This window comes from Catharus ustulatus, chromosome 27 (genome assembly GCF_009819885.2).
Source record: "Catharus ustulatus isolate bCatUst1 chromosome 27, bCatUst1.pri.v2, whole genome shotgun sequence".
Classification (NCBI taxonomy): domain Eukaryota; kingdom Metazoa; phylum Chordata; class Aves; order Passeriformes; family Turdidae; genus Catharus; species Catharus ustulatus.
In genome coordinates, this window is record NC_046247.1 from 4076047 (window position 1) to 4102791 (window position 26745).

Genomic DNA, 26745 nt, shown 5'->3' on the forward strand with positions numbered 1-26745 from the left:
TGGATTTGGGATTTGGAGCTCTCCCCCAAGGTTGGATTTGGGATTCTAAGACTCCCCTGGATTTGGGATTTTGAGCCTGCCCAAGCCTGGATTTGGGAATTGAAGCCCCTTCCCCCCGCCACCCCTAGCTTGGATTTGGTATCTGCAGCCCCCCAAGGCTGGATTTAGGATTTTGAGCCTCCCTAACCAGACATGTGGAAGTTTTGCAGCTCGAAATTGGGGAGCTTTTCCTAAATCCAAATTGGTTTGGATTTTGTTTGTTTGATGTTGCCTTTTTAGGCACGGCGACTTGGTTTAAGTTCGACACGGCGGCTTTATTTTCGGGCCATTCGGTTTATGTGCTCCCGGACACCAATGTGGTGGACAGCAAATGGCATTTATTAAAGGGTTACAGGGGTTTTTATAACTTGGGCAGTCAACATCGTTTCCTTCTGCTCACATCTGGTAGGGTGCGGCCAGCTGCTGAGCAGAGGTTCGATAGCTTCAACTGCAGAGGGGAGGGGTCCTTTCTAACTGTACAGCCCGTTATCTTCTGCATGCCTGTCCCTGACTCTCCAAATTTTCCCCCTCCCTCATAATTAGTAAAAAACATAGAAAGTGTAAACGTTATAAAGCTACAAAGGTTAGTAAAGTTAGTATAAAAATTGTAAACATGTTAGTAACAAGCACACCTCAAAGTAATTGTCGGCGTTCGATAAACATTATGTTAACTTCTTCTAAACGCTTCTTAACGAACGGCACTAATTTGTTTAGTATGCAAGGCCTGAAGATTAGAGTTAGCAGGATTATAGTTAGAAGGTTTATTAGGGTAGAAACTAGAGTGGTGAGCCATGGCTCGAACTATCTTGGTTGAGGTTTTTTTTTTTTTTGGGTTTGCTGGTATTTTGGACACTGCCGGGCTGCTTGATGGTTTTTTTTTTTTCCTTCTGGTAGTGGAGTGTGCGAGTTGTGGGGATGTTTGATGATCTGGTCTTGTAAATAGAATCTCACAACTTTCATTAGTTTTACTTTGAAGGTCTGGTTTGATAGATTTGAGCGGACACTATTTAATTTTTCCATCTTTTTTAACGGCTGCATACTCCTGCTTCGTGAGCGCTAGTCTCCAACTTTGTTTTTACTCTCCTCGTTCATTTTTGATCACTACTCGTGGGCATTTTTTTAGTGCTCGAGTGGCCCAGTGTTTCTGGGCCGGACTGTTTGTTTTATCTCTGTTAGGGAACTGATTTAACGCTGGTAGCGCAGTTGCTAGTATGCGCACCTGGTCGCTCGGGGGAATGGAATTGGTGAAACCTTCTGTCTTTGCTAGTACTTCTAGTTTAGTTTTTAGAGTTTGATTTGCTCTTTTAATGATGGCTTGTATGGGATGCTATGCACTAAGGCAATGTTTTATTTCAAGATGAATGCTTGGACTGTTTTTGAGATGAAATTTGGGCTGTTGTTTGTTTTCATTTATTTCGGAACCTTAAGCTATGCCGTGGCTGTCAGCCAATGTTGGATGGTTGCTTTGGAATAGGTTTTGAGATGCTGTGTGGCCACAATCATACCGCTGTATGTATTCACGGTAACTGCGAGCCACACTCGGGGTTTTAACAGCTGGCATTGTGTAAAGTTTGTCTGCCATATTTCTGAGGTTTTGAGGCTTTTGAGGTTGACGCTGCTTGACCACAGTGGTGATTTCTGGCAGTGAGGGCATGTGGCGACGACGTGCTTCGTGTCCGCAGTAGAAATCCCCCATTTTTTTACAAGTGCTTTAGCTCCGATGTGAAGGGATTTATGCAACTGATGGCCATCTCTCAGTGTTTACACACCTTTTGTGGCGGCGTTCGCCTTGTCATGGCTAATCTGGTAAAATCCATTGATCGGGTCATGGCTGTTGATGTGGATGACTGAGATGGTGCTTTTCCGTGAGTAGAGCACTTTGATTGATCTTAAGCCTCTCTCCGGGTGTTTCCCCGCCTCCCCGCTTGCCCGTGCCGTTCGGCGAGCTTCCTGCTTTTCCATCCCTTACATCATAGCCAGTCTCATCGCTACGAGGTTCGGCGCTATTTTCAAAAGTGTATGGACGCGGCTTTTCTCAACCGCTTCGGGCTTTGATATTATAGCGGCGTTCCGCGCCTCCTCCGCAAGCCTCTGCCAAAACGCCTGCGCTCGCTCCCCTTCCTCAGGTGGTGATTCCAGCCCCAGGGATTGCGGAGGGAGTTCCAGCGATTGCGCGTCCGTGCACTTGTCGTGGTTGATCTCATCCGCAGTCTGCGTTGCTCCCCCGACCCCCAGCCGCGGCGTGGCTAATAAACAGGTTCACGTAGCCTTCCAGGTCTCTTGCTCTTGCTGAGCTTTTTGTAGAGCTTGTATGACCTTGCCTCATGATTTGAGGATTTTTCCTGAGCTTGAGGACATCGTTTCCTCAGCCAGGGCTCTAGTGCATTTTTTCCATACTTCTGGATGAAGTATATCAACCGGGCGGTCTATAATCCTTATCTTTATCAGTCTCGGCACCGCGAGAATAAAATCTTTGAGCTTACAATCAATACCCCACTGCCTGTGGATTTCACTTACGACTCGCGCGAGAGTTTCCATCTTCTCGCTGGTCCGGGAGCGTCCTCCCTGCTGCACAAGACCGGCTGTGCAGCCACCGGTTCGCCATCCAGGAGACTCCTGAAACCCAGACAATAGTCGTGTCCCGCGTTTTGGCAGCACTTGTTGCCTTTTTAGGCGTGGCGACTTGGTTTAAGTTCGACACGGCGGCTTTATTTTCGGGCCGCTCGGTCCATGTGCTCCCGGACACCAATGTGGTGGACAGCAAATGGCATTTATTAAAGGGTTACAGGGGTTTTTATAACTTGGGCAGTCAGTGTCGTTTCCTTCTGCTCACGTCTGGTTGGGTGCGGCCAGCTGCTGAGCAGAGGTTCGATAGCTTCAACTGCAGAGGGGAGGGGTCCTTTCTAACTGTACAGCCCGATATCTTCTGCATGCCTGTCCCTGACTCTCCACAGTTTGTTTGTTTTTGTTTTTGTTTTTTTGGCACTCAGAGGGTGAAAGCTCCCGGTTTGGAGCATTCCAGGTTGGGATTTACCTCTCTGGGAATTCCTGGAGGGATGAAAATATCCCGGGGGAATTTAGGTACTTCAAGAATTTAATCCTTAAATTGGGGTGGGATTTTACAACCCTGCCTTGAGTTTAAACCCCCTCACTCTGGAGCTGCCAGAATCCTGGATTTTCCCTTTCCCCCCTTTTCCTTCTACTCCCTCTTTTTCCCTCTCTTTCCCTCCCCTCTTTTTTCTCCTTTCTCCCTATTTTCCCCTTATTCCTCATTTCCCCCACTTTTCCCTCATTTCCTCTTTTCCCCATTTTCCCCATTCCCTCATTTCTCCATTTCCCCCATTTCCACTTCCCTTCTTTAATTTTTCCCCTTTCCCCCATTTCCCTTTCCCCCATCTCTCTTCCTCCATTTCCCCTTTTTCCCCCATTTTTTCCTTTCCCCCCCATTTCCCCTCTTCCCCTTTCACCTTTTTCCCCATTTCCCCTTTATTCCCTTTTCCCCTTCTCCCCATTCCCCCCATTTCCCCCTTTTTTCCTCCATTTCCCCCTTTTCCATTCATCATTTCCTCTTTTCCCTTTATTTTCCCATCTCCCTCTTTTTCCCCTTTCCCCTTTCCCCACCCACAGCCCCTGATTCACTCCCGGGATCGATGCCCTGTTAATGATTAAATCCCATCACTCCCGCAGCTCCAGCTGGGAAAACAAACCCAGGAATAAACCCCGGGCTGCTCCCCCACGGCAAAGCTCCAAATCCTGTTCCAGGCGGGATTTTGGGATCAATTCCTTCTCTTTTCCCAGGTCTGTCCGGCAGGGCCCTGCCCATTAAACGGAAAAAACGGAATAAATAATGGAATAAAGAAATGGATCATTCCAGGTCGGTTCCTGCTTGTTCATCCCTGGGGGTGGAAAGGGAGAATTTCCGCTGCCGGAACGGCCTCTGCTCCTCCGGGAGGGAAAGCAAAGGGAATTCGATTTGAATTCCTTGGGGCAAAAGAAGAAAAAAAAAATAAAGGAAAAAAAAGATTAAAAAAAAGGGAAATTTAAGGAGCTCTTGGCTCCCAGTGCAGGGAACTTTACTGCTGGGCTGGAGGTTAAACATCACCTGGGTCAATGCCCTGATGGGGAATTATTGAAAAAAAAAATTAAAAATTCCAGTTAAGGAGTTTTTAAGAGGAATAAAATCGTTGTGGTCATTCCTGATTTCCATGTGGGAATTCTGCCAGCCCCAGGGCTGAGGGATGGCAAAATTGAGCCCCATGGGAAGCAAATTCCTCTTTTTGGAGGGTGATGATAAAAGGGTTTTGTTCTCTTTTATCAACTCACCCCAAAAAGGAGAAATGATCCATCCCTGCAACCCTGAACCCGGGATTTTTTGGGAATGAGGTGACCCCATGTGGGATCTCGGTGTTAATTCCCGGGATGTGCTCGGGGTGTTCTGAGTTATCCCAAAGGAGGTTTGGGATTTGCTGGGGGTCAGGGAAGAAGGGAGGGAGCCTGAAATTTCAGGGAAAACCTGGGATTGCCAGGTCAGGAATCTCATCCTGGACACGGCCCCTCGGTCGTGCTGCAAATGAAAGGAGCCCTTAATTGGGGTCTCCCCTTAACTGGGATCTCTCTTTGGTTTGGGTCTCTCTTGTTTGGGATCTCCCCCTATTTGGGGTCTCCTTTGTTTGGGGTCTCCCTTTGATCAGGGTCTTCCCTGTTTGGGGTCCTTCTTTATTGGGGTCTCCCTTTGGTTCTGGTCTTCCCCTTCTTTGGGGTCTCCCCTTATTTGGGTTCTCTCCTATTTTGGGTCTCCTCTGGGTTGGGGTCTCCTTTTTTTGGGATCTCCTTTGTTTGGGGTCTCCCTTTGGTTCTGGTCTCTCCTGTTTGGGGTCCCCCTTTAGCCGGGGTTTCCCCTGTTTGGGGCTTCCCTTGGTTGGGGTCTCCCAAATTCCTGGAAAGCTCCACCCTTCAGCCGAGTTCAGCGCTTTAGGAAAGAATTTCCCTCTCTTTTGGGGGTGAAGTTTTTGCTCCGGCTCATTCAAAGTGACGGTGACAAAATAATAAAAGAAAATAGAATTTTTAAAAATCAAAATCTGAAGAGATTTAAAAAAAAAAAAACAACCGAAATCTGAGGGGATCCAAAAGATCCAAATCCTAGTGGCATCTAAAAAATCAAAATTTGAGGCAGATCAAAAAAGACCAAAATCGGATGTGCTGAAAAGGATCAAAAGCCGAGTGGGATCCAAAAAAAATCAAATTCCCAGGGGATCAAAACATGAAAATCTGAGGGAATCGAAAGAAATCCCAGAGCCCTGCGTGGCTCGGAGGAGGGCTCAGGAGCGCAGGTGATTCCTGAATTCCTCCGGGATAATCCCGGATGGAAAATCCCCTTTCCAGCCTCGTTCTTCCCTCTGTGGGCAGGAATTCCCTCCAAGCCCGCAGCCTTTAAAGAGTTAAGGCGGCCTCGCTCTGCCCCTGCCGGGCGGAAATCGGCCAAGTTCAAATTCCCCGCAGCAATTCCAGCCGGGAATGAGCCGGGAAGAGCCGCGGGGATGGCGCGGACCTGCCGCGATTCCCACTTTTATTATTACGGCATCAAATTCGCGCTCTCCGCCTACGCCACGCTCTTCTCGGTACGTTCTTTTCCCCTTTTTTCCCCATTTTCCTCATTTTCCCCTGTGTTTCCTCGCTTTCCCCGGTGTTTCCCCTCCCCTGGGGGGCGGATTTGGCTTTTCCAGCCCCTTTCGTGTCCAAATTTCCCTTTCCCAAAACCCCAAATCCTTGAGGAAAACCCGCGGACCCTCCAAGCCTCCGGGGCCGCCTCCAAACTGGGCGATTTTGGGGGCAAACTGGGCAATTTTGGGGCTGTTTGGCTCCAAACTGGGCGATTTTGGGGATGTTTGGTACCAAACTGGGCGATTTTAGGGTCCAAACTGGGAGATTTTGGGGCTGTTTGGCACCAAACTGGGCGATTTTGAGCTCCGAACTGGGCGATTTCGGGGTGAACCTGCGCGTTTTGGGAGGGATTTCCAAGCTCATCCCCCACTGGGTGATTCCTTTGTGGCAGCGAATCCCTTTTGGAACAGGAAAAAAACGTGGAAATTCAATTTTTTTTCACCCCCTGTAGATATCGAGGGTGTTTGACCCGCGTTTTTGTAGGAGAAATCCCAAATAAAATGAATTTTAGGCGGCTTTGAACCCCTGAACTCTGCTCGGGGCGGGATTTCTGGGAGGTGCCAACACCTGCGGGAGAAGGGAGGGAAAAACCAGGAATTCCACCCACTTTGGGGGTCTCTTTTTGGGGTTGATTTTGCAGAATTCTGACTTTATTTCCAAATATTTCCTCCCTAGGGTTAAATAACCCCGGGGTGGGGTTGATTTTTCCAGGTGTGAGCACACAAATTCCTCTGCAGGTGCCCGGAAATGATTTTAATTTCGGTTTTTATTTCTTTTTGAGCCGTGAATGAGCTCGGCCTAGCCCTTGTGCCCGGGGGCTTGGGCTGATGCCAGAAATCACCAAAAATTGGTGTTTTTTTGGGAATGTCTCCCAGATTTCCCAGGCTCTGTGGGATGGGAAAGCTCTGAGGTGCCAGACCTCTGGAACATTCCCAGAAACCCCCAAAATTCCAGATTTCTCCTGCATTTCTGGCTCAGGTTGGAGTTTTGGGTGCGATTTGTTCAACAATCCAAAAAAAATCCCAAAATTTGAGTTCCCCAGGAGCCGACCCTGCACAGTTTGGGGTTTCCCAGATGTTTTTGGGGCGTTGAATGACCAGCAGGATTTTTCTCCCAGTTCCACATTGGGAATTGTGGATGAACCCTGGGACAATTCCCAGATTTTGTGGGAATTCTGGGAGAGCTCCATGGGCAATCCACCAGCGAGAGGCTCGGATTGGTCCAAAAAACGGGAAAACAACCCCAAAAAACCCCATTTTTGGGGCTCCAAGCCTTCCTGCCTCCATCCCTGGGATGTTCCCAGGCAGGAATTCTGCTCCAGGGAATTCTGTGGCTCCTGGGAGCCTTTCAGCCTGACCTAATTCTGGCCTCATTTGCATAATCGCAACCCAATTAATTCCGAGAACCCTCCAAGCCTCGTTAACCCTGTTGACGGGGCTGGGATGTTTTTCCCAATAAAACCAGGATTTTGTAGGAATTACCTTTGGAAGTTGTGCTCCTTGGAATAAAATCTCGAGGTATGAGGGCTGGAATTGGTGATTCCCGGTTTTCCAGCTGTGGAAAATCGGATTTCAAGCCGGTGAATCCTTTCCAGGGATTTTGTTACATCTGGAAAAATCCAGGAAGGAGCCTGGGATGAGCTGGAGAGCGGCTTTAAACCTGAGAATTGGGACTTGGTTTAATCCAGCCAAGCAGAGATTTGGGATTTTCTTTTCCTAATAAATCCTCTCCTTCTCTTTCCTTGGAAAATCCAAAAATATTAAAAATATGGAAGTTTCTTTTCCCACAAAATGGAGAGGAGATGTTTCAACTGACCCCGCTAAAAATCAGGATTTTGACATTTTCTCTGGACAAAAATCCCATTCCTACTGTTTCCTCTGGAGAACAAAAGGCTTTTCCCAGGATTCCCTCTGGAGGAGCTCACAGCTCTGGGAGAGCTTTTCCCAATTCCCACCTGACCTCGGGATGAGCTGGGAGCTCCTCCCACCCCAGAGCTTGGTGTTAATTATTCCCTATTCCTTAATTGCTCCTATCCCAATCCCATGGCTCCAGGAATTCCACAAGGATGGGGCCTGACCTGAGTTTAAATTAAGCCAGGAATGTTCTGGAACCCTGGAATTGTCCAAGGCCAGGCTGGAGCATCCCAGGATAGCAGGAGGAGCTTTGAGGCCTTTTCCATCCCAACACATTCTGGGATTCTCTGGAAACTCAGGAATTCAGCAGGATCAGCTCAATATTTCCATGGGAAATGAGAGGGGTGAGCCCATCCCATGAAAACTGGGAAAAGAAAATCCTGGGATGAAGGAGCCACGATGCCCTGAGGCAGCCTCACAATTCTGTGCCCTTTCCATTCTCCAAGGATGTTTCTCATCCCTGGAAATGCTGTTTTTAGGCACTCCCTGTGCCCATCCCAAAACCTTCCTGAGTTTTTCCCGCTGGGAAGCGAAGGTTTGAAAGTTTTCCATTCCGGGATCAGAATCCCTTGGGAATGTTTTGAGAATGCTGGGATTGATTGGAGCTGGGTATGAAGAAAGGGAGGAGGCTCTGAGTGCTCCAGGGGCTTCAAAATGGGCAGAAATTGGGGAATTTTGGAGCTCAGGGTCCATCAAAGCCAAGCAGAGAATCCAGGCAGGGAGAAGTTGGAAAATCCTGTGTGGAATCCATGGATGGATCCAGGTGGATCCATCACTGTGAGACATTCCCAGTGTGGGAAGTATCCTCGATTTCCTGTTATCCCAGGCAGAGCAGGGATAATGCTCCTGGGCTGTGGAACATTCCAGAACCATCAGGGTTTTCCTTGGACATCTCCCCCCTCACCCTCTCCCTTGGAGATTTTCCACCCTGAATCCTGAAAATCCCTAAAACCCTAAAAATCCTGAATATCCTGAAAACCATGGAAACCATGAAAATCCCAAAACCCCTGAAAATCCTAAAAATCCCGAAAACCCTGAAAATTCTGAAAATCCCCAAAATCCCTGAAAACTGCAAAAATCCTGAAAACCATAAAATCCCAAAAATCCTGAAAACCCTAAAAATTCGAAAACCCTGAAAATCCCCAAATCCCTAAAAACTTCAAAAATCCTGAAAACCCTGAAAATCCCGAGTACCCCAAAAACCTCCTGAAAACCCCCAAAATCCTTCAAATCCCGCCAATCCCGCTGCAGATTGTGGGGCTGCTAATCCTGAGCATGGGGATCCTTGGACATTTCCCACTTTCTCCTTTCCCTCAGAGACTTTTTTCCAACCCCAATCCTGAAAACCCAAAAATTCCAAAACCCCCGAAAATCCCAAAAACCCTGAAAATCCCGAACATCCCTGCAGATCCTGGGGCTGCTGATCCTGGGCGTGGGGATCTACGCCGAGGCGGAGCGGCAGCGGCACAGGACCCTGGAAGGGATTTTCCTGGCTCCAGCTGTGCTGCTGCTCCTGCTGGGAATCACCGTGTTCCTCGTGTCCTTCGTGGGAATGCTCGGGAGCCTCCGCGACAACCGGACCCTGCTCCGGACGGTGAGGATCGGCGTGGGCTGGGATCCCTGGGAGGGAATTCCGTGGATCCTGAGTCTGGGAGATCTTAAAGAGGGAATTCTGTGGATCCAAGGTCACCTCCACGGTTTGGGGATCACAGGGAGGGAATTCCACAGATCCCGAGTCTGGGAGGTCTTAAGGAGGGAATTCCATGGATCCAGGGTCATTTCCATGGTTTGAGGTTCCCAAGGATGGAATTCCATGGATCCAGAATTTCTACCATGGTTTGGGGATTCCAGGGAGGGAATTCCGTGGATCCAAGGTTACCTCCATGGTTTTGGGATCCCCGGGAGGGAATTCCATGGATCCCGAGTCTGGGAGGTCATAAGTAGGGATCCAAGGTCCATGGTTTGGGGATTCAGAGTCAAAACTGTGTCTGGGAGGTCTTAATGAGGGAATTCCATGGATCCAGAATTTCCACTGTGGTTTGGAGATTCCAGGGAGGGAATTCCATGGATCCTGAGTCTGGGAGGCCTTAAGGAGGGAATTCCATGGATCCGGGGTCACCTCCTTGGTTTTGGGATTCCTGGGAGGGAATTCTGTGGATCCCAAGTCTGGGACATCTTAAGTAGGGAATTCCGTGGATCTGGGGTCACCTCCATGGTTTTGGGATCCCTGGGAGGGAATTCTATGGATTTGGAGTCACATCCATGGTTTGGGGATCCTGGGGAGAGAGTTCCATGGATCTGGGATCACCTCTATATGTGGGGGATCTCCAGGAGGGAATTTGCATGGAACTGAAGTCAAAATTACATCTGGAGGGTCTCCAGAAGGGAATTCCATGGATCCAGGGTCACCTCCATGGTTTGGGGATCACAGGGAGGGAGTTTCATGGATTCAGGGTCACTTCCATGGTTTGGGCATCCTGGGCAAAGAATTCCATGGATCTGGAGTCTGGGAGGTCTTAAGGAGGGAATTCCATGGATCCAGAATTTCCACCATGGTTTGGGGATTCCAGGGAGGGAATTCTGTGGATCCTGAGTCTGGAAGGACTTAAGGAGGGAATTCCATGGATCCAAGGTCACCTCCATGGTTTGGGGATTCCAGGGAGGGAATTCCATGGATCCTGAGTCTGGGAGGTCATAAGTAGGGATCCAAGGTCCATGGTTTGGGGATACAGAGTCAAAACTGTGTCTGGGAGGTCTTAATGAGGGAATTCCATGGATCCAGAATTTCCACCATGGTTTGGAGATTCCTGGGAGGGAATTCTGTGGATCCCAAGTCTGGGACATCTTAAGTAGGGAATTCCGTGGATCTGGGGTCACCTCCATGGTTTTGGGATCCCTGGGAGGGAATTCCATGGATTTGGAGTCACATCCATGGTTTGGGGATCCTGGGGAGAGAATTCCATGGATCTGGGATCACCTCTATGTGTGGGGGATCTCCAGGAGAGAATTTCCATGAAACTGCGGTCAAAATTACATCTGGAGGGTCTCCAGGAGGGAATTCCATGGAGCCAGGGTCACTTCCATAATTTTGGCATCCCAGGCAAAGAATTCCGTGGATCCAGAGTCTGGGAGGTCTTAAGGAGGGAATTCCATGGATCCAGAATTTCCACCATGGTTTGGACATTCCAGGGAGGGAATTCTGTGGATTCAGAGTCAAAACTGTGTCTGGGAGGCCTTAATGAGGGAATTCCATGTATCTGGAGTCAAAAGTACATCTGGAGGGTCTCCAGGAGGGAATTCCATGGATTCAGGGTCACATCCATGGTTTGGGCATCCTGGGCAAAGAATTCCATGGATCTGGAGTCTGGGAGGTCTTAAGGAGGGAATTCCATGGATCCAGGGTCATTTCCATGGTTTGAGGATCCCAAGGAGGGAATTCCATGGATCCAGAATTTCCACCATGGTTTGGGGATTCCAGGGAGTGAATTCTGTGGATCCCAAGTCTGGGACGTCTTAAGTAGGGAATTCCGTGGATTCAGGGGTCACCTCCATGGTTTTGGGATCCCTGGGAGGGAATTCTATGGATTTGGAGTCACATCCATGGTTTGGGGATCTTGGGGAGAGAGTTCCATGGATCTGGGATCACCTCTATGTGTGTGGGATCTCCAGGAGAGAATTTCCATGGAACTGAAGTCAAAATTACATCTGGAGGATCTCCAGGAGGGAATTCCGTGGATCCAGGGTCACCTGCATGGTTTTGGGGATCACAGGGAGGGAATTCCATGGAGCCAGGATCACTTCCATAATTTTGGCATCCCAGGCAAAGAATTCCGTGGATCTGGAGTCTGGGAAGTCTTAAGGAGGGAATTCCATGGATCCAGAATTTCCACCATGGTTTGGGGATTCCAGGGAGGGAATTCTGTGGATCCCAAGTCTGGGAGGTCTTAAGTAGGGAATTCCGTGGATCTGGGGTCACCTCCATGGTTTTGGGATCTCTGGGAGGGAATTCCGTGGATTCAGGGTCACTTCCATGGTTTGGGTAGCCTGGGCAAAGAATTCCATGGATCTGGAGTCTGGGAGGTCTTAAGGAGGGAATTCCATGGATCCAGGGTCATTTCCATGGTTTGAGGATCCCAAGGAGGGAATTCCATGGATCCAGAATTTCCACCATGGTTTGGGGATTCCAGGGAGGGAATTCCGTGGATCCCAAGTCTGAGAGGTCTTAAGTAGTGATCCAAGGTCCATGATTTGGGGATTCAGAGTCAAAACTGTCTCTGGGAGGTCTTAAGGAGGGAATTCCATGGATTCAGAGTCACCTCCATGGTTTGGGGATCACAGGGAGGGAATTCCATGAATTTGGGGTCGCTTCCATGTCTGGAGGATCTCCAGAATGGAATTCCATGAATTTGGGGTCACCTCCATGGTTTGGGGATCCCAGGAGAGAATCCATGGATCTGGAGTCCCCACTGTATTTTCCCTCCTGAGGTCCATGCCAGGTTGCAAATTCTCAGAGAAAAGCGAATTCCTGAGGAAAAGCAAATTCCCAAGGAAAAGTGAATTCCCAAGAAAAAGTGCCTCCCCCTGCCTACCCAGCCCAAGTTTTTGGGAGTCAGGAGGTGAAAAGCTGGGAGTTGCTGAGGACAGGAAGGAGCAGGGAAGGGAAAGCAGCAATCAGAGCCTTGTGCAGATCAGGAATTGTCCTTTCCAGGATAAATCCCAGGAACAAAAGCAATCAGGGAAAGAGGAGCTGGAGGAGCTCTTGGAGCTGAGCTGGGCCTGGCAGCTGCAGCTTTTGGGGGTTTTATGGAAAACAACACAGAAATTGTGTTCAAAAATACCAGATTTGTGGTTTAAAGGATCTGGGATTGTGCTTAAAAGGATCCAGGATTTGGATTTGAAAGGATCTGGATTTGGATTTATAAGGATCTGGGATTGTGTTTAAAAGGACCTGAATTCATGTTTTAAAGGATCCAGGATTTGTGTCTAAAAGGATCCAGGATTTGTGTTTAAAAGGATCTGGTATTGTGCTTGGAAGGATCTGGATTCATGTTTAAAAGGATTTGGGATCATGTTTAAAAGGATTTAAAAGGACCTGGGTTTGTGTCCAAAAGGATCTAGGATTGTGTTTTAAAGGATTCAGGATTTCTCTTCAAAAGGGTCCAGGGTCATGTTTAAAACTGGATTTGTGCTTCAAAGGATTGGGAATCTTGTTTATGGGGATCTGGGATTCGTGTTTCAACCTGAGTTTGTGTTTATAAGGATCTAGGATTTGTGGTTAAACCTAGATTTGTGTTTTTTAAAGGCTCTGGGATTTGTGTTTAAACCTGGATTTGTGTTTATAAGGATTTGGGATCTGTATTTAAACCTGGATTTGTGTTTTAAAGGATTGATAATCTTGTTTATAAGGATCTGGGATTTGTGTTTCAACCTAGATTTGTTTTTAAAGTATCTGGGATTCGTGTTTTAAAGGCTCTGAGATTCGTGTTTAAACCCAGATTTGTGTTTATAAAGATCTGGGATTCGTGTTTAAACCCAGATTTGTGTTGATAAAGATCTGAGATTTGTGTTCCAAAGGCTCTGGGATTCGTGTTTAAACCTGGATTTGTGTTTTTAAAGGATCCAGGGTTGTGTTCAAACCTGGATTTGTGTTTTTAAAGGATCCAGGGTCGTGTTCAAACCTGGATTTGTGTTTTTAAAGGATCCAGGGTCGTGTTCAAACCTGGATTTGTGTTTTTAAAGGATCCAGGGTCGTGTTCAAACCTGGATTTGTGTTTTTTAAACGCTCTGGGATTCGTGTTTAAACCTTGGTTTGTGTTTATAGGGCTCTGGGATTCGTGTTGTGAAGGATCCGGGCTCGTTTCTCCCCGGAGCCGTGGGATTCCCTCTGGAATTCTTGTTCCCGGATGATTTGTGGCTGTTTGTGCCTGCTCGGGGCTGCTGGAGGCTCCATCCATCTCCCGCCCCCGCAGCAGCTCCGTTCCCATTTTTCCACAGGGAACAGGCCGTTCCTGACATCCCAAATCCTCGGGAGCGATGGTCTGGAAATTCCAGATTTGTGCTCCGAAGGGACAGGACAAATTTTGGGTTGGAATATCCAGGTTTGGGGATAATTAATGAGCAACAAAACCTTGGAGATATTAAGGGAGGGATTTATTGATTCCCAAGGTTTCTGTGGGAATTAGCGTCGTTTCTTGGGAATTTGGATTGATGAGCTCATTAACGGCCGCGTTAATTGAATCGGAATTGAGCAGCTCTTCCTGACTCAGCATCCAGAGCCGGAGAAAGATTTCCTCGGAAAGTTTCTCTATGAAATCTGGAATTTGTTTGGCGCTTTGTGCCAGGGAGACCCTGATCCCTTCCTGATCCCTTCCCAGTTCCTTCCTGATCCCTTTCCGATCCCTTTCCGATTCCTTTCCAATCCCTTACGGGTCCTTCCCTGTCCCTTCCCGCTCCTTTCCCAGTCCCTTCCCAGTTCCTTCCTGATCCCTTCCTGATCCCTTCTTGATCCTTCCTGATCCTTCCTGATCCCTTCCTGGTTCCTTTTCAGTCCCTTCCCAATCCCTTCCCGATCCCTTCTTGATCCTTCCTGATCCTTTCCAATCCCTTCCCAGTTCCTTCCCCATCCCTTTCTGATCCTTTCCCAATTCCTTCTGGATCCCTCCCCGCTCCCTTCCCACTCCCTGATCTCTCCCTGATCTCTCCCTGATCTCTCCCTGATCTCTCCCTGATCTCTCCCTGATCTCTCCCTGATCCCTTCCCATTTCCTTCCCGATTCCTTCCCAATCCCTTCCCGTCCCCCCTCTCTGGGATGGATGGTGACATGTGGGGACACGGCCAACAAGGGCAGAATTTTGGCCAAAATTCTGGAGAAAACCGTAATTCTGATGAGGAATTCCTGGCTTTGCTGGTGTCTGGGTGTTGGAGTCAGACCCAGATCTGAGATCATCCGTCCTCTCCTCATTCCAGTTCTTCTGGGTGCTCCTGCTGATCTTCCTGACGGAGCTGCTGCTGATCCTCATGGAGATCATCTTCGAGAGCAAGGTGGGAGCAGGGGCAGCCCCAGGGTCACCTCTGGGGCCTGGAACTCCTGGAAATTGTTTTGTCATTCCCAAAAATTGAGTGGTTATTCCCAAAAACTGAATTGTCATTCCCAAAACCAGAATGGCTATACCCAAAAATTGAGTGGTTATTCCCAAAAATTGAATTATCATTCCCAAAAGTTGAATGGTTATTCCTGACCATGGAATTATTAATCCCAAAAGCTAAATGGCTATTTACAAAAATTGAATTGTTACTCCTGAAAGTTGAACTGTCATTCCTGATCATGAGATTGTCATTCCCAAAGACTAAATTTTTATTCCTGACCATGGAATTCCCAAAAGTTGGATAGTTATTCCCAAAAATTGGATGGTTATTCCCAAAAATTGAATTGTTATTCCTGAAAATGGAATTGTCATTCCTGACCATGGAATTGTTGTTATTCCCAAAACTGGAATGGTCATTCTTTGGGCAGTAACTCTGGGATGCAGCCGGAGTTTTAAAGTTCAATTGATTTAAAATGAATTTGAATTTAATGGGATGATATCAAAAGTTAATTAAACCCCAAACAATGACAGGGGGAGGGAGGGGGGAGTCACACATCCGACCTGGCATTGTGGGAAGCACAAATCCGCCTCTGGAACAATGGATGTTCATCAAACTCCCAAATCCCGGCATTAATTGGATTTCAGATGAAATCAGGAATTAATTCCACAGCCTCCAAGTGCTCGTTATGCAAATCAGCTCCGTTGATATGCAAATGAGGCCTGGGGGATTAATGGGGTGTTGGGATCCTGGGGAGGGAGGGAGGGGTGGAAAGGGAACAGAACCCCAGGAGCTTCAACTCCCAACTGGAAAATTGGCATTCCCAAAAATGGAATTGTCATTCCCAAAAAGGGAACTGGGATCAGCCTTTCTGGGGACAGAGCAGCAGGAAATGGGCAAAGCCAGGGATGTGTTGGTTTGGTGAAAACCAGGAATGAAAATATTCCCAAGGCTCCCTGAGCTGTTTGAGGTTCCCAGGGATGATTCCTGTTTTCCCCGTTCCCAAGTTCTCTCCCCATTCCCTCTCTTCCCAACCTTGAATTTTCCAGTGTACTGAAAATTGAATTTCCTTTTTCCCTCCCTTTTTCCAGCTACTCTAACCTCAGGAAAAAAATTCCCTTTTCCCCTCAATTAATGTTCCTACCTGGTGAATTTTTGGGAATTATCATTCTTACCTGGTGGATTTTTGGGAATCGCGCCTCCCCAGGAACCTTTCCAGGCATCCCTAAAATGCCTTTTCCATCCAATTAGTGTTTAATTAATTCCCTGAAGTGCCAGCCCCAGTCCATCCACACCATTCCCTGCTGGAATTCCAAGGGATTTCTTGGGATCAGGAAGAATCCAGGGCTCCATGAGGGCTCTGCTCCCACTTGTGGAATATTTTTCCATGGATAATATTTTTCCATGGATAATTCTCCTCTCAGAACCCTCGATCAGAACTAAAATCCTGATTTTCTGTGGGATTGAGGAGTTTGGAGGAGTTTGAATTGTCATTCCCAAAAATTGAATAGCTATTCCCAAAAAGTTGAACGGCTATTCCCAAAAATGGAATGATTATTCCCAACAATTGAATCAAAATGGAATCAAATCCAGCAGAATAGGGAAAATCAGATGGATAAAGATACCTTACCCTGCCTGGATGTGCCAGGAATGGATCCAGACAGCTCCAAAATGATGGATTTGATCCCAGGAAATCACCTTGGAACGCGGTAAAATTCCTTCTCCGGTGCCAGCTGTGAAAAACCTGGAATGTTGTGTTGTTTTCCCTGAGTTTTCCCACATTTTGGGTTTCTCCATCCCAGATGAACGAGGTTTTCCACTCCAACATCCAGGAGGGAATCCGGCACTACTACGATGACCTGGACTTCAAAAATATCCTGGATTTTGTGCAGGAAAAGGTTTGGATGGGAAAAGGGGGAACTGTTCCAAGGAATGGTGAATCCCATGCCCCATTTTCCCTGGATTTGCAGTTCTTCCCATCCCTGGGGTGTTTTCCTTGGGTATCTTCACCTGGTTGAGTTTTCCATGGGATTTCTTGCCCAGTTTTGCCTCCCCAAGCTCAGCCCAGGGGGATTTTTTGGGAATTGTCCTGGGATTTGTGTGCCCTGGGAGGAGCCTTGGGCTTGGATTGCACCAGGATATTTCCATTCCTGTCTTTAGGTGGGAAATCTCTGGCTGGAATTTTTTAGTCTCTTCCCAACCCACCCAGAGAGAGGGAGGAGGGAAAGAAATAAATTTAAAATCTTCTTCAGGAATACAAAAACCCTTGGAAAAATCCCTTTTCCCTGGAGTCCCCAGCAGCAGGACAGGCCCTGATTCCCATGGGAAAATCCCAGATTTGTGGGGGCTGGGAGGAGAGAGAATTCCAATCTTTCCATGGAATCACTGAGGTTGGAAGGGCCCTCCAAGATCAAACCCAACCATTCCCTCACATCCCATGGGATTGGGAATTCTGGGATCGCTCCCGTGCTCCGTGTGGATGTTTCTGCTGGGAATTTCTTGGCTCTGAGCATTCCTAAATGGGAAAAAACCATGGAAAATCCCAAAACTTGAGGAGGGAATTCTGGGAATGTCCCAGGGGAGATTGGGGAGCAGAGCCTAGCTTTGAGCATTCTTAAATGGGAAAATCCATGGAAAATTCCAAAACTTGAGGTAGGAATTTTGGGAATGTCCCAGGTGAGATTGGGGAGCAGGGCCCAGCTTTGAGGCTGAGCTGCTCCCAGAGAAAGGTTGGAGTGCTTGGAAAAGCAGGAAAGAAAAGGGATTTTCCCCATTTTTTAAGCACCAAACTCATCCAGGAGCAGATTTTGGGAGAGGTTTTTCCCTCTGCTCCCCTTTTCCAAGGGAAAGCAGGAAAAAACTCCGGCCCAAATTGCCTCTGTTTTTCTGGAATCATCCCAAATCCACCAATTTTATCCCTAAATTTGGAGTGGAGGAGCCTGGGAAGCTCCTTCCCTTTGTGATTTAAAACATTAATTCCATGGATCCTCCTTGACTTTGGGATTTTGGGCCTGGCCTTGTTAAGCTGAGCTGAAAACCAGGCTGGGAACCCTCAGGTGTCCTCAGATTTGGGGAAAGATTGGAATTACCCTCAAGTTTTACTCCAACCTCCCCAGGACCAGGCTGAAATTCTGCATGGGTGAGAAATGGAGCTGGGAATTCCTGGCCTTTCTTAGAGCTCTGGGAATCCACAAATCTCCAGGAAAAGCAGATTTATTTCTGAGAATTCCTGCATCTCCAAACAATCTTGGCTCAAGCTCCTTCTAGATGATTCAGTGGCATTTTCCCACCATTCCACAGCATTTTCCCATCATTCCATGGCTTTTTTCCAGCATTTTCCCCACCTACTTCTTCCCTTTGGGATTTTCCTCCCCTTTTTCCATTTCCAGCAGTTTTTGGAGAGCTGGTCGCTCTCCGTGGCACAGGTGGGACCAAAAGAAATCCTGAAATTCCAGGTGGGAATCCAGGAATTGTAAATCTGTGCCTAGGATGGAGCAGGGCAGGAGGATCCCAGGAATTTTTCCTGCTTTCCCTTGGAAAAGGGGACCAGAGAGAAAAACTTCTCCCAAATTCTGCTCCTGGATGAGTTTGGTGCTTAAAAAATGGGGAAAATCCCTTTTTTTCCTGCTTTTCCAAGCACTCCAACCTTTCCTGGCCATTCCAGGCTTTTCCTTTCAGGAGAAAATCTCAAATTCCGATTGTTTTCTGTGAGGAGGGATGAGCTGGTTTGGAACAGGCTCATCTTTATTCCGTGGAGGACACGGAGTGACTTTGATCGGAATTTTTTTTATCTTCACTGCGGGAAAAGAAGGAAAAAAAGAACTTTTGTTGTTGTTCTTTTGTTTTTTTTTCCCTTTGTAGCTGCAGGATTTGATCCCAATTTATCCTGACAGGAAGAGAAATCCCTGTGGGGCTGATGGGGGTTTTGTGGAATGGCTGAGAGTCACCAAATCCATCCCTGAGGGCGCTGCCGGAGCCATCCCTGCCTCAGGAAAAACTGGATTTGTCACCAGGAATTAAACCATGGAAGTGTGGATGAGGCTGATCCCATGGATGCATCTAAGGCCCTGGGAAAGCCACACCCAAATCCCTCTAAAATCAGGATAAATGGGAAAAAATTCCCACTTCTTTTGCCCTTCAACTTCCCTGGGAGTAGGGAAAAATTGAGAAGTGAAGATGCAGGGAATTGGATTGGAATTACAGAATGGTTTGGGTTGGATGGGATCTTAAAATTCCTCTTTTTCCATGAGCAAGGACCCCTTCCCCCACCCAGTTTGTTCCAGCCTGGCCTTGGGACACTTTTACAGGATCCAGTTTCTCTGGGAATTCCATCCCGGCCCTTCCCCAAGGAAGAATTCCTTCCCATTATCCCAACTAATTATCTCCCATTATATCCATGGGAATTCATTCCCTGTTACCCCAGGGCCACCAGGCTGATTCCAAACCCCTTTCCCAGGATTTTTCTGGAGTTTCCAGGTGCTCCAGGGCTGGGGAATTCCCTGGGAATTCCATCCCTGCCCTTCCCCACCCTCCCAGGGAGGGATTTCCCAACCCAACCCCAAATCCCCGTGGAGCAGGAATCCTTTCCTGGTTTCTCCTGGAATCCCGAGGTTTTCCAGCTCCCCCCTCACCCTCTCCTTGTGTTTTTTCTGCAGTTTTCCTGCTGTGGAGGGGATGAATTCCGGGATTGGGAAGTGAACCAGTACCACGCCTGCAACGGCAGCGGGGCCCTGGCCTGCGGGGTGCCCCATTCCTGCTGCGTGCGCGGGGTGAGCCGGCCCAAAATTCCCAGCAAACTCCCTCTTCCCAACAACTTTTCTGCTTCATGGCATTCCCACTTGGAATTCCATCAGGAGAGAGAGGGAAGGAGATGGAATAATAATATTTATTTACAGAAAACACGAGAATTCCAGAGAAATTCCCTCTTCCCGCTGGTTTTTCTACTCCAAGGGGTTTCTGCTTCATGGAAAAAGGTTTGAGGGAATTTCAGCGTGAGAGGATGAAGGAGATAGAATAGGAATGTTTGTTTATGGAAAACACCAGAATTCCAGAGAAATTCCCTCTTCCAGGAGTTCTTTCCATGCCAAAGGGTTTCTGTTTAATGTCATTCCCACCTGGAAAAAGGTCTGAGGGAGTTTCATCAGGAGGGGGGGGAAGGAGATGGAATAATATTTCTTTACAGAAAACACCAGAATTCCAAGGAAATTCCCTCTTCCAGGAATTTTTTCCATGCCAAAGTGTTTTTGCTTAATGTCATTCCCACTTGGAAAAAGGTTTGAGGGAATTTCATGAGGAGAGGAGAATGGAGCTGAAATAGGAATATTTATTGATGGAAAACACCAGAATTCCAGAGAAATTCCCTCTTCCTGCTGATTTTTCTACTCCAAGGGTTTTCTGTTTAATGTCATTCCCACTTGGAAAAAGGCTTGAGGGAATTTCGGCGTGAGAGGATGGAGATAGAATAGGAATGTTTGTTTATGGAAAACACCAGAATTCCAGGGAAATTCCCTCTTTCAGGAGTTTTTTCCATGCCAAAGGGTTTCTGTTTAATGTCATTCCCACCTGGAAAAAAGTCTGAGGGAGTTTCATCAGGAGGGGGGAAGGAGATGGAATAATATTTCTTTACAGAAAACACCAGAATTCCAAGGAAATTCCCTCTTCTATGTGTTTTCCATGCCAAAGTGTTTTTGCTTAAATGTCATTCCCACTTGGAAAAAGATTTGAGGGAATTTCATGAGGAGAGGAGAAAGGAGCTGAAATAGGAATATTTATTGATGGAAAACATCAGAATTCCAGAGAAATTCCCTCTTCCCACTGGTTTTCCTTCTCCAAAGGATTTCTGGTTTGCAGCATTCCCACCTGGCAAAAGGTTTGAAGGAATATCTAAGGAAGAGGATGAAGGAGATGGAATAGGAATGTTTATTTATAGATTAGTCTGGAATTTTCTGGGATTGTTGAGGCCGATTCCAGAGGAGTTGTTGGGAATGCTGAGGGTTCCAGCTGTGGGATATAAAAGGTTTGGAAATGAATTATTTGGGAAAAAAATGGCAACAGCTTGGAAAGATTTGGGAATGTTTGCCTGGAGAAGGGAAATTCCAGGGAAATTTTGGAGCTACTTCCAGAGCCTGAAGGGGCTCCAGGAGAGCTGGAGAGGGATTGGGATAAGGGATGGAGGGACAAAGAATGGGAAAATGGAGATAGAAATGGGATTTTGGGGTGGAATTCCCAGAGGAGCTGTGGCTGCCCCTGGATCCTTGGGAATGTCCAAGGCCCCACTGGAGCCACCTGGGACAGTGGGAATTGTCCCAGGGTGGCCCTGGATGGGATTTAAAGTCCCTCCCAGCCCAAACCATTCCAGGATTTCAGGATCTGGCTCGGCTCCATCCCAGCCTGGATCCTCCCCCAGTCCCATTCCCATCCAGATGCTGCAGGGCTTGGAAGTTTCTGGGATCTCGTTCCTGGTCTCGGCTCCCACTGAGGAGGAACGAAGGGATTTTTGGGGAACTAAGGGATTTTTGAGGAATTTGCTACCAGCAGGACTGGGAAGACTGGGATTTGGGAAAAGCTGGAATTCGGGAAAAGCTGGAATTCCAACTCCCCACATGGAACTGGGCTGTGGAGAGAGTGGAATTCCAGAGCCACGCAGGTCTGGGGGGAATTCTCACGTTTGGGAATCTGAACCAAGCTGGGATTTTTGGTGAAGTGCTCTGAGCCCAGATTGTTTAATCCAACCCTGCTCCTCCATGGAGTCCACACGAGGATAAAACCTCAAGATCTGGGAAAAACTCCAAATATCCCAGCAAAGCTGGAGAACTCCAAAAAAGGCTCTGCCGAGCTCCGGATCTCCGGGGATATCAGCGCCGGATCCGAGCCCTGGCACAAGGAAAATTCCTCATCAATCCCTCCTTGTTCCAGGGGTTTTTAATGGAAAAAGAGGGAAATGTGAAGGGGTTTAATTAGCTGTGAGGGCCTGATATGCAAATGAGATGCAGATTTGAGATCCTCTCTAATCAGGGCCTTGATTAATGACTCCCGAGGCTCCTGGAGATGGAATGAGGAATTCCTGCCGTGAGGATGGGCTGCAGGGAGCCAAAAGCACTTTTTGGGTATTTTTACACTCCTGTGGTTTTTCTGGGGGCAATTTGGCAAAAAAAAAGCAAACAAAAAAATAAAACAAGTCAACAGGGAGCAGAGAGAAGAAAAAAATTCCCTTAAACCAGAGTTGGGGGAATTTGGGAAAGATTTTGGGAATGCTCAGGGCCAGTTGGAGCAGCCTGGGATTTTGGGAAGTGTCCCTTATGTGGAATGGGATTCAAGCCCCTTTTCCACCCAAACTGTTCCAGGACTGCCTGAGCTGGGAGGATGCTCTGGGAGGAAAATCCATTGAATCCATGGAATTTCCAAGAGGGAAAGCCCCCAGCTGTGGCTCTGACACCTGGAGAGGTTTTTTGGGAAGTGAGACCTCACCAAAGGCTCTGGAATCTCTAGAGGCAGAACCTGTGAAGCACCAAAACTTTGGGAGGGATTTGGCCTCGTTCAATAAGGAATCAGCCCCAGAATTCTGGGAAAAGATCTGGGAGAGCTGAATCTCTTGGGAATTACCTGATCTTAAATCCCATCCAGGGCCACCCTGGGACAATTCCCACTGTCCCAGGTGGCTCCAGCGTGGCCTTGGACATTCCCAAGGATCCAGGGGCAGCCAGAGCTGCTCTGGGAATTCCATCCCAGCCCCTCCTCACCCTCACTCCATCCCAAAATCCCATCAAATCTCCATTTTCCCAGTGGAAAGCCATTCCCTGTGTCCTGTCCCTCCATCCCTTGTCCCAAATCCCTCCCCAGCTCTCCTGGAGCCCCTTTAGGCTCTGGAATGTGCTGGAAGCTCTCCCTGGAATTTCCCTTCTCCCGGTGAACATTCCCAGCTCTCCCAGCCCAACTCCAGAATCCTGGAATGGTTTGGGCTGGGATTTGCCCTCAAGACCCCTCAGTCCCACCCAGGGGCAACCCAAATTCTGAGGCACCAGGCCCCAGTTGTCCCATGCTGAATTCCTGATTTCATTTGGATTTCTGGCATTTTTCCATCACCTTTCCCAGGATAAATCCATTCCCGTTCTCTGCAGGTTCCCGGAGGAGTGGTGAACACCCTGTGCGGGTACCGCGCCCTGGACAAGGAGGTGACCTTGGAATTTTTGGGAATTCGCTGCTCCTTCTTCCCCAAATCCCAAAAATCCTACACTCCCTGCAGGAATTCCTGTTCCCAAGCAAGGCTGGGATGCAGCTGCTCCAAACTCAGTTTTGGGGCTTTTCCCTGGAATTTTTTGGGCACTTCTGGTGCCCAGGGATCCCAGCCCCTCCTCAGCACAGGGATTCTCACCTGGGAATTCCCTAAACATTCTCAGTGGGGGAAAAGGGTGGAGGGATCCAGGATCTGTTCAGGGAACCGCCAGGCACGGAAATGTGGGAATTCCTGGGGAATTCCCAGCAAAAATGTGGGAATTCCCAGCTTGGAGGGGCCATAGCTGAGGGAATTTGATGGTCCAGGATCTCTCCCAGTCCTGCTCATGGCCCCAAAATCTGGGATTTAATCCTGACAACATTTGTCTCTAAAATTTCCTTTGGAAGTGTAAGAATGAAAACCTCTCCCCCTGGGGCAGTGGTTTGGGCAAAAAAAATCCCCAATCTGAGCTTGTTCCTGACAAAACTCGTGGGAAAGCTGCAGTTCCTGGGAATACAGCAGGAATTTGGGATCCTCTCCTCTCTCCCAGCGCCTGGAGCTGCTCGGCACCATCCACGTCCGGGGCTGCATCCACGCCGTGGGGCTCTGGCTCAAGGACAACTTCCAGGCCACCTTGGCCATCGTCTGCTCCCTGCTGCTGCCTCAGGTACGTGGGGGATCCCCCAGGAATTCTCTCCCTTGTTCCTGGAATTCTGAGTTGGAAAGACCCACAAGGATCAAGGATGAGCTCCAGTCTGAGGTCTCGGCTCTTTTCCTTGTGCTGGAGGGTGGAGAAGAAATCCTTTGGAATCCCAGTTCCAAATGGGATTTGTGGCTGGGGCAGGAAGTCATTCCTGGCAGAGTGGGCTCAGATCCCTCCTGGAATCCAAAATTTGGGATCCAAGAACAGCCCCTGGAAGCAAATCCAGCAAATCCTGCCCTGTTTCGATTCCCAGCCCTCAGCAAACAGAGCGGGAATGGGACCCCAGTAAATCCCAATCCCAAATTCCACTCCAAATAAATCCCAAATTCTGCTGGGTTTGCCAGGCCTTGGATCTCTCCTGAATTCTTCCTGACCAAAATTTGAGGATTTACTCTGGGTTTGACCTTTTTTGGGACTTATTTCAAGGCCCACAGAAACCTTCCCTTCTGTGGCAGCGTTGGGATTGCTGGGGGTGGCACTTCCCAGGGCTGGGGTTTGATCCCAATGGGAATGAAATGATTCCTGGTTTTATTGTTGAAGTTCTTCTCGGTTTTCTGCTCACACCAAAAGGCAGGAAGGGCTTGGACAAAACAGCAACAGGGGGAAATTTGGGATAATTTGTCAGAACTGGACTTGGGGCTCGCAGATGGTTTAGACGCGATCCTGAGGCAGGGGAGCTGTTCCTGGCTGCCAGTTCTGAATTTTCTGGGAGAGTTTCTTTCAAAATGAGCATTCCAAAATGCAGGAATGGGGGACAAAAAGGGCTGGAATGGGGGAATGGGGCTTGGGCAGCCAATCCCAATTTATCTCATCCCAGTCCATTGGTGCCGCCTCCCGCGGCCTCATCCATTAACAGCCAGCTGCTAATTGGGAATGCTGGGGAGAAATCTGCGGGAATGCTGAGCCCTGATGGATCTGGAGTGGTGCCGTTAATTGGGAATGCTGGGGACAAATCCCCAGGAATGCTGATGGATCTGGAGAAGTGCCATTAACTGGGAAATCCACGGGAATGCTGATGGAGCTCAGCACGAGCTCCTCCTGCAGAGCCGGAGCAGCTCGTCCTCCCCATCTGCTCCCGAATTTCAGCACTTGGAAGATAGATTGGGTTGGATCCTGCCAGGATTTGGAGGGAATTCAGAGGGAAATGGGGCTGCCAGGAGCTGCCAGCCCTCAGACAGCTCCCATTCTGGAAATCCATGGGGAGAGGATTGGAATTGTGGATCTGGGTGGGGAGGGGTGGATGTGAGGAGGGAACAGAACCAGGAATTTTGGGAAGAGCGCAGGGACTGAGCTGTGCCAGCCCTGCCCTTCATCCCACATGGAAAATGTCCCAACCTCCTCGGTGGGAAACTTCCCAGATGCTGCAGGGAAGGTTGGGATTCTGATTCGTGTCTTGGGATTCTGAACCATGTCCTGGGATTCTGAGCCATGTCCTGACCATGGCTTTGGAGTTTTCCCCACTTTTCCTCCTTTTCCCTGTGGTCAAACTTTGGCCTTGGCTGAGCCCCAGGGCTCTGAGCTTGAGGACCTGAGCTTGGTTCCTGTCCCTCATCCCAGCATCCCAGCTTTTCCTTGGATCTGGCAGGAGCACCAACTCTTGGATACTGGAAAAATGATCCAAGGAAAGTTCCGGCTGGCTTGGAGCACCCTTGGAGAGTGGGAATTCTTGTGTTCTCTCCCCACCTGGGAACGATCCCACCTGACCTTCCCATCCCACAGGAAGTGCCAGAATTTCCAGGTTTTCTCCTCTTTTCCCATGTCTGGGTGGGACCCCGAGGTGCAGGAGAGGTGGAGTCGGGCTCAGGGAAAGCTGATCCAGGTGGGATTGGCTGCGACTGGAGACCTGGGACAGGGAAAATCCCACCTGGATCCAACACTGAGGGGGAGCCACTCCTGAGGGAGTCCAGCATGCCCCCAAATGCAGGCTCATTCTGGCCTTTTTTAAAGGGAAAACCCCAATCCCATCTTTCCCAGTGTTGATTTTCCCCTCCCTTCAGAGTGAGGCACAAACTCCACCTCCATCCATCCCTGGAATTCTCTTTTTTCCCATCTCCCAGCAACCCCAAATTTTCATGTTCCAACCCCAACTCCGTGCCCTTCATCCCACACATTCCCTGTCATTCCCAAGGACCTTTTCATCCCAAAATCCCCGCCATGGCCTCGGGCTGGCTGTGTTTAATCATGGAGCAGCCCTGGATTCTCCAGTGGGAGCAGCTGAGCTCATCCATCCTTCTCCTGCCTCCGCCTCCGCGTCCTTCCCTGCCTCCCGCAGGATTCTCCGCGGGGCTGTGAATGTGCTCGGGCTGGAAATGAGGCGCAAAAACTCCAGCCTTGTTCTTCCAGCAGCTTTCAGGGAATGAGGCTCCAGCTCCTTCCTTCCCAGGGACTTTTTTTTCGCCCCTGATGTTATTCCAGAGAATCCTGGAGTGGTTTGTGTTGGGAAGGAGCTTCAAGATCTGATCCCACCTCTGCCATGGGCAGGGACAATTTCCACTGTCCAGGGTGCTCCTGCCTGGCCTTGGACATTCCCAGCGATCCAGGGGCAGCCACAACTCCTCTTGGAATTCCATCCCAGCCCCTCACAACCTCATTCCTTCCCAAAATCCCATCCAAGTCTTCCCGTTTGTAAGAGCCAAGGGATGCGGGGTTCCAGATGTTTATTGTGTCCAGATGATTCAGCAATTCATGGGTGACAAGAGCCCAGTCACAGGTGTCAGCATCAGCTGTGGGTTTGTCTGAAGCCCCTCTAGTTCTGGTTACAGTGCATTATTTACTTTTCTTTTAATACATAACAACCAATCAATGCTTTTACTATTACCTATAGCCTGCCATAACCACTGACATTACCACATTCATGTTACTCTTTTCCAATCACAAGAAGTTGGTATGTTACAGTTTAAGCTGGAAGTTGTTTTTCAGTTTTCTTGCAGTGGAAAATTCAGAGACATTTTTTCTACTTGCAACATGGCATTTTTGTTTGCCTGTAGAATCTTTTTGCTTGATAAAAACATGTTTTTGATTGAGGTGGATTTATCCTTTTCTCTGAGCCATAAAAACCCCTTCCAACTCGTTTTACCCTTTGACTTCTCAGTTACCCAGTAACTAAGTAACCCAGTAACTCAGCAATTCTTTTC

General features: G+C 48.4%; 1 protein-coding gene across 6 annotated transcripts in view; it reads left to right on the plus strand.

Annotated features, from left to right (window-relative positions):
* LOC117007775 (tetraspanin-15-like) overlaps positions 1-26745 on the plus strand; it is a 38408-nt gene that overhangs the window by 3236 nt on the left and 8427 nt on the right. For 3 of the 6 annotated variants that reach the window (XM_033081110.1, XM_033081111.2, XM_033081108.1), the window contains 8 exons: positions 3838-3913; positions 5539-5657; positions 9022-9207; positions 14580-14654; positions 16499-16594; positions 19352-19465; positions 22814-22867; positions 23459-23575. In XM_033081110.1, the coding sequence (XP_032937001.1) occupies positions 3838-3913; positions 5539-5657; positions 9022-9207; positions 14580-14654; positions 16499-16594; positions 19352-19465; positions 22814-22867; positions 23459-23575 (837 nt within the window). Of the gene's footprint in view, positions 1-30; positions 2297-3837; positions 3914-5538; positions 5658-9021; positions 9208-14579; positions 14655-16498; positions 16595-19351; positions 19466-22813; positions 22868-23458; positions 23576-26745 lie in introns of all 6 variants that reach the window. The other 3 variants (XM_033081114.1, XM_033081112.1, XM_033081113.1) reach the window with 3 other exon arrangements.